At 37.1% G+C, this 11383-nt stretch overlaps 1 protein-coding gene across 4 annotated transcripts; it reads right to left on the bottom strand.

Moving 5' to 3' along the window:
- Window positions 1–577: 577 nt before the first annotated feature.
- LOC117992260 (modifier of mdg4-like) lies at window positions 578–6853 on the bottom strand. Of its 4 annotated transcripts, none has more exons than XM_034979923.2 (6): window positions 6512–6852; window positions 6139–6204; window positions 5102–5242; window positions 3760–3936; window positions 3023–3323; window positions 578–2544 (listed from the first exon to the last, which is right to left on the bottom strand). In XM_034979923.2, exons 2-6 carry the CDS (start codon window positions 6139–6141, stop codon window positions 2330–2332), a joined length of 837 nt encoding a protein of 278 aa, XP_034835814.1. In that variant the 5' UTR covers window positions 6142–6204; window positions 6512–6852; the 3' UTR covers window positions 578–2329. The 4 variants fall into 4 exon arrangements, with proteins under 4 accessions (XP_034835814.1, XP_034835813.1, XP_034835815.1 ...); XM_034979922.2 differs by having other exon boundaries at window positions 6516–6852; XM_034979924.2 differs by lacking the exon at window positions 6139–6204 and having other exon boundaries at window positions 6512–6853.
- Window positions 6854–11383: the final 4530 nt, after the last annotated feature.

Raw genomic sequence — 11383 nt, 5'->3', positions numbered from 1 at the left:
AACCGGCCAAGTGCGAGTCAGGCTCGCGCAATGAGGGTTCCGTACTACAGTCGTATTTTTTCGACATTTTGCACGATAATTCAAAAACTATGATGCATAAAAATAAATAAAAATCTGTTTTAGAATGTACAGGTGAAGACCTTTCATATGATACCCCACTTGATATAGTCACTCACTTAGAAAATTGAAAAAACGAATTATTAGTTCATGACCACAATTTAATTATTTTTGTGTGATCTAACCCTAAATTCACGGTTTGCAGATTTTTCCCCAAATGTCAGCTATAAGATCTAACTACCTGCCAAATTTCATGATTCTAGGTCAACGGGAAGTACCTACCCTGTAGGTTTCTTGACAGACAGACAGACAATAAAGTGATCCTATAAGGGTTCCGTTTTTCCTTTTGAGGTACGGAACCCTAAAAATTATGACAATCAGGAAGTGTAAAATGTTACCTATTCTGAATAAATAATTTGAGTTGAGTTGAAAGAGAATAATTAAAAAATCATGGTTTAGAGTGCCCAGTGGGAAAGAGGGCCCTGCTAATAAGGGAGGGGAGGTAAATAAAAGACAACAATAAAAAAGAAAGTTTTTTATTTATTGAAATTAAGTAGATAAGTAAGTCTTTTATTCGCTTTTGTCTTTTGAAAACTTAAAAGTATGACTAGAATATCGTTAAAACTTTCTTATAAATAACTTAAGGCATCGATCATACTGTCAGAGTTCTACTACAGAGTTTCGCGTCCTATTGTTCGTTCATTGTAACTTGACGCGTGATAATCAGTAAGTACCCTTATTATAAATGCGAAAGTGTGTTTGTTTGTTGATTTGTCCTTCAATCACGTCGCAACGCAGCAACGGATCAACTTGATTTTTTGCATGGGTAGGTATAGGTAAAGACCTGGAGAGTGACATAGCCCATAGGGTACTTTTTATCTCGGAAAATCAAATAGTTTCCCCGGGATTTAATAACCTAAATCCACGCGAACGAAGTCGCGGGAAAACTATAAGTTCTAAGGAATTAAGCAAACAAAGCAATGGTGCCAACATAAAATTATAATAGTGAACGGACGACACGACACGACATACGACGTGACACGACACGACAGTTTAGGGAACTTGTAACAAAACGTGGAGGCCTCCTATACAATAGCAGGCGTCAAATGTATGCCTATAGTGTGAGAGATCCTGGTATTGCTGATGACGACTGAACGTGGAACGCAGAACTCTAGAACTCTGGCAGTGGGCTCAGTGCGAAGGTATAGACTTATAGAATATGGACATGCCTTTACATTCAAGACATCGAGGGTTACAGCACAAACATAGAGAACAGTCCAGTGAAAATATAGTAAAAATAAAATAAAAATAAAACAATATTTTATGGTAAGTAGGTACCTAATTTCGCATTTCATTACACTAACTTACCAAATTATTATTAAGAGTAATGTCAACACATTTTATTGAGCCGTTCGGAGGTCCGCCGCCTGGGCCCCTGCTTTACTCTTTCGGGCCCCTTGAGTCGGAGGGCCTATCATCATACGCTATTTTTGTTTTGAAAATAATTTAATCACATATGTATGTACTTTACGCTTTGTGAAACACTGAACCGAGAAATCTGGTGGGTACCTATCTATTCATTATTTTATTTAAATTAAAATATAATAAAAAGTACAATGAATCTAGCAAAAGAACAAGTTAAGGAACATGATGATATACATTGTTTTTTTTAACTTGTCCAAGTTAAAAAAATCTTATATTAAAAAAAGTATGGGGAAATCCGTATATTTAATATAATCGTATATAATATGAATCTAGCAAAAGAACAAGTTAAGGAACATGATAATATAATATATTGTTTTTTTTAACTTGGACAAGTTAAAAAAAGTATATATTTAAAAAGTATGGGGAAATCCGAAACCATTTCCAAATCTGCTATCCATTATCAAGGTGATATCGAGTAGAAGCTCGTATATTTTACTACCTACGTGATATATAAACATATTATAAACGAAAAGGTGACTGACTGACTGACTGATCTATCAACGCACAGCTCAAACTACTGGACGGATCGGGCTGAAATTTGGCATGCAGATAGCTATTATGTCGTAGACATCCGCTAAGACGGGATTTTTGAAAATTCAACCTCTAAGGGGGTAAAATAGGGGTTCGAAATTTGTATAATCCACACGGATGAAGTCGCGGGAGTAAGCTAGTTATGGTAAAGTGTTAAAATATGCGTTAAGTTTCACTTAAACCGCACTTAAAGTTTACATGTACTATTTTTTTTTAAATTTCTTTTTTTTGAATTTTGTGTGTTTCTCGAGTGATGTCACATCCTATGCTGGGTGGCAGCGTGCCGGTACGCCACGTGTTTGCGTAGAGCATCCCGCGAGCGCGATACGTGGCTGCACGCACGGCACGCGTGGCGGCGGCCGGCGTGCGTCTCCATGTGTACGCGTAGGTTGTACTGGTTACTGAGCCGCTTGTTGCAGATGGTACACACTGAGCTGTTTGAGCGCCATCGCTTGTCGTAGTCTGGCGGTTCTGAAAATAAATAATAATTTGATTACATACACACATTGGCCAGCTTTATGATAATAAGCCCTTTATCTATAAAAAATACATGATACTGTATAATGTCATCAAAATTCAAAATATGGTGAAACAATCTGTTTATAAATAAGTCCCGCAAATTGCTATTGCGCTGGAACCATGTCTTATTACCATCGAAATGACGTCATTTTGACGTCATTTGACGTATATTTAAGTAAAAATATACCATCAGCTCGAAACTTCAGTGTTCTGTCTGATGTCACTAAAATGGCGGCCACGCGCATTAGCAATTTTGCGGGACGTATACGTAAAAAATCCTCTGGATAACAGTGAAATGTTTATAAGTCATAATGACAATCATCACAAGATCATGTCTAATTAATTAATGATAGCTATTAGCTTATAATTTACGAATATTGTTATTCTTTTTTCTTTCTTATTGTTATTATTTCAGGCAGAATATTCTTACCTCCTAAACTAGGTAGTGCTGGTAACGGCGGGGCTACCATTTCTCTTACGAAATTCCCAACTCTATGTGTACTATATAAATTCTGTACAATCTGGTCCAATTTGCTTAATTTATCTTTTTCATTTCTGCCCATTATTTCATTCAAATATTCTGATTCTCTATGTGTTTCATTAGTTGGTTTATTAATTTCTGTATCAAGTGATTCATTTTTTAGATAATTAGTAGGTGTATTGGATTTCTCTAGGTTGATAGGTGCTTCTGGTTCGTTGGGCTCTGGCAATGGTTGTTGCAAGTCTGTGTTCTGAAAATGGTGTATATTTAATTTAATCGATATTTGCGTCATAAACAACATAATATTCTAAGGGGGATGATCTCTTTCCACTGTATTCAGTGAAAAGTGGTCACGACTCTCAGTATCATGGTAGGGGCTTTATTGAGATAATCCGAATCGCGATTCTTCCGCATACGTCCGACTTATTATTGGGTTTGATAATAATCGATCAGATGTGTCAGATTGACATAATATCAACATAACTCAACTCAAACCACTGGATGTAGAAATTAGACTTTTTGAATAATAGGATCCTTGTATAACGAGACAACCCCCCCCCCCCCCCCCCCCCACTGAGAAACGATCTTCTGAAATCCCACCCGAAGCTGAAGCTGGTCAGCTAATAATACAAATAGTCTTAATTTTCAACTAATTATCTTTATGTATAAAATCAAAATACTCTCACCGTATCAGCATCAGTCAATCCAGAGACCTGTAGAGTATGAGCGAGTCGCAGCAACGCGGGGAGACACTGTCTTGATGCTGTAACCTCTCCCGTGTACATGAATGTGAGGAGCAGCCTCAACTCCGCAACTTCACAGCCTAACACGACGACTAGAGTGTTGTTATCTGTGTCTACGTCCTGTAAATATTAGTAAGAATAAATGTAGATAAAGATCCTATTAATTAAAGATGGGCGTTATTGGCTATTTACGGCAACGGTTAATCAACGGTTACTTAGTTTCAATACCGATATTGTTAACCGTTGCCGGATATCGGTATCAGAGTTGTGTTACAACTAATTTAATATGCGCAACGCGCAGCGGTTTCCGTAGTAGTAACTAAGCTAGCTGCCGTATCAATACCGTCTGTATAGCTAGCGCGCGCATATTCACTAAAATAAAACCAATTTTACTTTCATGAATATCGTGAAGTAATCACAACCTTAAGTTCATAGCAGTAAAGTTTAATTTGATCATTGACATAGGTCAAACTATAGTGGACGCCTGCACGAATAGTTTGCCACAGTCCAGTTAATCAAAAACATTTCATGAAGATTGATAAACCAAAGAGGACCTTATCTCTATTACTCTAAGGCTAACTGTATTTAGAATGATAGATCAAAGTGTAATGGACAAGTACTTGTACAGTTAAGCCTTAGCGTAATAGAGATAAGGTCGGCTTTGGTTTACCAAGTTCTTAGTTACTAAGCCGGTAGCCAATAACCGCTCCTTCTCAGCTTTCAGTGAAAGAAAGAAAGAGAAGGCATAATTATTGCGTTTCTAGTTACCAAAAAACCAAACAATGCATTGTCAGTTGCCAGTTGGCAGTGTTGCGTTGTCAGGTGGTTCGTCATAGATGATAACTGAAAACCGTTGCTAGCTACGACAATAACGCTACGGTACGCTATAGGCACGGCAGCGGTTTTCAGTTAAGTTAAGCTATAGCGGACACATGTCTACTATTAATTACAATAGTATACTTAATTGATGTAAAATCTTGCTCTGCTTAGTTTTTGCCGGCTTCTTAATAGATTCTGCTATCCAAACTGGTAATAGAGTCTAGTGCGTTAGACAAGATTAGAGCTCAGATTCAATATAGAAAAAGTTAAATTTTTAAGAAAAAGTTTGATTTTGTTTGTTAAACTTAGCTTACACAGTAAAGCGAAATATTGGCTGCAAGTTGCTAACAGTCGATTAAAGCACGCAGCGAGGCCTTATTCATGCTCAGTATGACGTCACTCGGTCCCCGTCGCTATCTCTTACTCTAGTAGAAACGGATCACTTGATTTTAAGCGTAGGTATTACCTTAAACAATTGAGCAAAGTATTGACTGCAAGCTGCCAACACGAGTCGATGAGCACGCAGCGAGGCCCCACTCGCGCTCAGCGTCACATCACTCAGGGCCCCCGTCGTTAGCATCCGCCCTAGAGCGCCGATCACACTTGTCTGTTGAGTTAAAACAACTTTTTGTTTATGCTCTCAAGTCTCAATACTTGTATTTTTTTAATCGATTATGTAATATGGGTTGTGTAGGTACTAGGTATATTATGTTTTTAGTAACTGTGTTAAGTGAAAATAATTAGGTAGGTGCCTCCTACAGCGCTGATATTTAGTATAGGTATGTAGATAGTTATGTAATTATGTATACAATGGTGTGTGTATGTATACAATGGTAGTTATGTATACAATGGTGTGTGTATGTATACAATGGTGTAGTTATGTATACAATGGTGTGTGAAAAGTGGAAAAATATACCTAGCAGGACTTGAAGTTGCAACCTTTGTATGAAACCTCTTGCCTTTTTTTAAATTTATAGACTAGCGCTTGGCGTCAATCAGACCTGGTGGCAAGTGATGATGCAGCCTAAGATGAAGCGCGCTTGCCTAGAAGATGCCTATCCACTCTCGACTTGAAGGGACCCATAGGGAAAACTGATGCTGGGAGGGTGTTCCAGATCTTAGCGGTTCGGATTAGAAATGAGGAGGCTAATCGCTTCGTACGTATCCGTGGAATTTTGACTACGTACGGGTGCTATACTTATCCGGAGTGTCATGTCAGCAAACGTATTTGCGGGCAAAAGCTTTGAAGTTAGTAGGTATTGAGCTACTTGCCTATTTTTAAATAAAGTCAGTATTCAAATTAAGCTAAACCTAAATGGTTCTAGTACCCATTTAAAGCTAAATTAGATTTAAAAAGAAATGCCTGAATGATTGTGTAAATGTCAGTGTTCGGAAGTATCAATAATTTTAGATGAACAAAATTCAGCCAAAGCGTAAAATTTTAAACTAAGGTTCTACGAAAGCGTAAAATCATAAAAAAGATGGCGCTTCTATCGCTAGTACCATTTGTATAGGTGTGTCCAAAGATAATAAACAGTGTAGCTTCAGATAACACGGTCCTCAGTGTATCTGCAATTATTAAGAAATCATTTTAATTATTAACATTCATAAATAATAATCAGTAAAATAAAAACAAGCGTCAAATAAAAATCACCAAAAAATATTTTTTTAATTCAGTAGCAAGATAGTACAAATTTAAAAAAAGAACCAAAGTTTTAGTGACACATTTAAAAACCTTAAAACACAGACAAATAACGACAACTTTCTTTAGATAAAAAAGAAGGTCATATACATCGTCATAGGTTATATAAAAAAGTTTGCACATAAAATCTGTATAATGAAATGCTTAAAATGTGTTTGGAAAAAAATTACTCACCTACCTGGTGGTTATGCCAGCGCAAAGAAAACTGTTGGGCATCATCCTCTTCCATGTTTGAAATTTTATTTTTAAAAAAATAACTTTCTATAGCGAAAATTTAATAAAGAGTCGCACTAAACTCGAACGCGCGGCAGACAATAAGACAATATTATTGTTAACCGAATCCAGGCTATTTTATTTTAGTCGGTACGCCTGGAAAACCTGTAGCCACCTATTTCTGGAGCTGATTGTATTTATAAATCCAATGACATTCACTCAGTGACGCCGCATACCAAAACCAATCCAAAAACAGTTTTAGTTACGACGCACTGATTGGCATCATTGTTCTGCCTAACTGATTTATTGGACGATTTTTAATTGAGTTATGCGCATTTTGATGATTTAAAAATTACTGCTCATGACACATAGCTTCATAAGATTTATCTATATTAAGTGTAGCAAGTATGTACTAGTTACCTACCTACCTAATTAATAGGTAGGTAACTAAGTTAACCTACCAAAAACAATAGGGTCTTGAACTGTAGTCATAAAATGATGTGATTTTTTGTATTAGTGGTAGTTTATGGGATATAGAAATCATTTTTAAAGAGAATATTAAAAAAAATAGAACTTTCATTATTTTATTATTAACGTCTTAAAATAATTAATTACTTATTAACGTCACGCTGTACGGAAGGCGATTATGATGTTATAAAGCCGTAAACGACAATTATTTTTAAATACTATTTTGACATTAAAAATATTTTCCCGTAGAAATTAGGTAGGTACCTACCTACTCTTATTTTTATGATAAAAAATTGGTTTTTTTTTGTCGTTTATGGATTGTGAAGTCATTATTCACCTTCCGTACAGCAGCGTGACGTGACGTTCATGGTAAAAATAAATAAAAATCAGGATTTTTAAAATTATTCACTTTAATAAGTTTTTTCAAAATGACTTCTCATGCGCCATTTTAACTCTATGGATCAACTGTCATGTCAAAAGTACGATTCACCTTTAAAATAAGGACTCGTACTTTTGACATGAAATTTGACACAAAGTTATAATGGCGCGTAAGAATCAATTTTTTACGCATTACATTTTTGCTCGATTGGCCGGGCTGTATGGTTGTTGCTCTTTGTCTTAGTTGATTAAAAAAATAAAATAAGCGCGCAATGCGAAAAAAACGCGGGAACTTATCTGTCATATTGACAAAACGTTACGGATCGTGGTTGAAAAATATTAATTTTAAAAGTAAAAGTAAAAATGGAGGATCAATTTGAATCGAATCTTAAAATTATCCGGGACATGGAGGCGAAATTAGACGAACTAAAAAAGATTTGCGACATGTTGACTCAATCGAGAGGTAAAGAGATTTTTTATTGACTAACTTCGGAGTTTAATTAATTTAATTTAAAACAATTTTAAGAATACAGGATACACTTAAAAACACATAAAAATACACTTAAAGGAGTTATATTGTACGTAAGCAATTATCGGTGTAGGAAATATCGTGAGGAAACCTGCATGCCTGAGAGTTCTCCATAATGTTCTCAAAGGTGTGTAAATCTGCCAATCCTCACTTGGCTGGTGTGGTGGACTATGGCCCAACTCTTCTCTGAGAGGGGACTCGTGCTCAGTAGTGATTCAGCGATGGGTTGATGATGATAATGATTGATTAAGACGATAAAAATACCTCTTTTTTAGGGTTCCGTACCTCAAAAGGAAAAGAGGAACCCTTATAGGTCAGGACAGGATCACAATCTGTCTGTCGGTCAAGAAAACCTATAGGGTACTTCCCGTTGACCTTGATTCATGAAATCTGTAAAAGGTAGCTGTTATAGGTCTTATAGCACGAGTAAAGGAAAAAATCCGAAAACCGTGAATTTGTGGTTACATCACATACAAAAATTAAAATGTGTTCATGAACAAACTATAATAAGCATTTTCAATTTTCAAAGTAAGATAACTATACCAAACGTGGTATTATATGAAAGGACTTTACTTGTAAATTCTAAAACATTTACCTATTTATTTATTATTATGCATAATAGTTTTTGATTTATCGTGCAAAATCCCGAAAAAAATACCCGAGCACGGAACCCTCGGTGCGCGAGACTGACTCGCACTTTGCTGGTTTTCTTTCTAGTGCAAGTAGCGCTCTTGCTGGCTGATTTGATGAGAGTGATAGATGCCCACGCCTGGGCAGACGTGTCACAACTTATTGGACTCACCGGAAACATGTATACTGGAGAAGAATCCTGAGATTTAGTTGATCGAAGAATACTGAAATAGGTAGAGAGATAGTAATAAAAATATTAATTAATTGTAAAAGTGAGTTTTTATTTTACCTCCCGAGTTTATTGACTAGTTCGCGACAGGTTGAGATGGCAATCGGGGGGCGCCCCGTACACCCGCACGTCACTATGCGGGGCGTTCCCTCCACGATTGCCATTTTAACCTGTCACGTACTATGGTAGATGGTGCCCTTGAATTTGTCTGCGAGGTTTTAGGTAGGTAACTTTTTAATTTTCCGGGATGAAAAGTAGTAGCCTATGTCCCATGGATGTAAGCTAACTTTCTAACAAATTTCATCAAAATCGGTTGAACGGTTGGGCCTTTAAAAACTAGCAGATAGATAGACAGACATTTATAATCAGCTAACAACTTTTACAGGCCCGAATGAACGTTTCGCCCGCTGACAGACAGACGGACGGAATGCGGAGGGTTAGTTAGAGGAGGCTTTTTCTGGTGGTAGCCACCCTACCGGCAAAGCCGTGCCGCCAAGCGATTTAGCGTTCCGGTAGGATGACGTGTAGAAACCAAAGAGGTGTGGGTTTAATAAAAAACTGCCATACCCCTTCCAGGTTAGCTCGCTTCTATCTTATACTGCATCATCACTTACCACCAGGTGAGATTACAATCTAGGGCTAACTTCTATCTGAATAAAACCTATGCCTACGTCATAATAGCTATCTGCATGCCAAATTTCAGCTCGATTCGTCCAGTACTTTGAGCTGTTTACTATTTCTATTTCTGTGCGTTGATAGATCAGTCAGTCAGTCATCTTTTCCTTTTTAGATATGAGAAGATATCTCTATGGTAATAGGGTTCCGTTGGCACCCTTCTGGTACGGAACCCTAAAAAATAACTAAAATAACCTAATAAACTTGTCGGGACTCGGAAGGTGAGATTCTAAAAGGATTTTCAATGTGACCGTTTCCCAACTCGGTATTTGCAAAGTCTTTAAACACAATGCGAGGCAAAACCCCCCTTATCACCTAGCGGTAGGGTTCAAGGGGGAGGTAAGTTAATTTTGCCGGAGCTTCGTAAATTATTCGGTCCAAAGCGCTTTGTAGTATTGGAAACGGTCGGTAGACGGCGCGAGCGTCTTTGTAGGGTCGCCATGAATATGCATTGATAGGGATTGCTTTTTCGGAATTAAAAATACCTGAGAAGTTTCGAGATAAAAATCTTTTATCTTTAAACTTAAAGAGTGTTGGGGTAAAAACTTGATTTTTTGCTTCCCGAAGCTTTATTGTCCTGATATTAAGTCGCAACCTTTATAGTTCATTTTCAATTTTTTTTTTTTTTTTTTTTTTACAAGAATATTAGCCATGTTAAATGACTAATATTCCCCTTTCCTCTCCAATTAAGCGTCAGGCTTGTGCTAGGAGTAGGTACGACAATAGTGCAACGGGCGGGATGGAATTGCATAAATTATTAATTAAAAAGCGCAAAATAAGCGAGCAGAATTTACATATTATGCGAAACGCATCACCATTGGTTGAATCCGGTGGTTGAAACGGAACGTGACGTCACGATTCACGTTTTCAAATTTTTCGGCCTAACCGTATCCTATAGTAATAAAAACGTGACAGGTGACTGACGTGAATCGTGACGTCATTCAAAGCCCGCGTAAAATTGCGGCGTTTGAACAGATCATATTTTAGCAATGTTTTAAATATTATTTAAAAAAATAATTTAAGCATTTCAAACAATATTTATATTTTTTTACTATGTTATAACAATGTAAAAAGTGAATTAAAATTATAAAAAAATTACATGCATATACGCTATTGTTGTGATCGGCTGAATTTGTGCAATTCTTGTTGCAACAATGCACTATAGCCAACGGTGAATGAGCATCAACCAATCAGAGGTGATTGCGATCGTGACATTGTAGTTGTCATTCTACCGCAATCGCGCAGCTGTGTTCTTGTCGCATTGACATAAGTCTATACAGACGACTGGGTACGTGAAGGATAGATTTCACATTAGCAAACTTGAATGGATTTAGGTTTTTAAAAATCTCGTGAGAATTTTATGATTTTCCATTTTTTTTTCTATTTAAAAAAAAATTAATCCGACTTTTTCCCGTCCCACGCACACCCTACTGCTCGCTAGTTTATGAAGCTAGGCGACGGAATTTTTCCGATTTGAGAAAAGTAAAATGGAATGAAATCCACTCGATGACCGGCGTTTCTTTGGAATTCGGATTTCTCACAATACGGCTCTTGACGGCATAATAATAATATAGTGCGACTTGGTTCAATCTAAACCTTAATACTTACACATAGACATTTTTATTTTATTTATTTATTTATTCAGATACAAGTTAGCCCTTGACTGCAATCTCACCTGGTGGTAAGTGATGATGCAGTCTAAGATGATAGCGGGCTAACCTGGAAGGGGTATGGCAGTTTTTATTAAACCCATACCCCTTTGGTTTCTACACGGCATCGTACCGGAACGCTAAATCGCTTGGCGGCACGGCTTTGCCGGTAGGGTGGTAACTAGCCACGGCCGAAGCCTCCCACCAGACCAGACCAGAAATTTAGAAATTATAAAATTCCAAACCCCTGCCAGGAATCGAACCCGGGACCTCCC

This window comes from Maniola hyperantus, chromosome 21 (assembly GCF_902806685.2).
Source record: "Maniola hyperantus chromosome 21, iAphHyp1.2, whole genome shotgun sequence".
Lineage (NCBI taxonomy): Eukaryota > Metazoa > Arthropoda > Insecta > Lepidoptera > Nymphalidae > Maniola > Maniola hyperantus.
The sequence above is the reverse complement of the archived record's forward strand: the minus strand, read 5'-3'. Positions and strand labels throughout refer to the sequence as shown.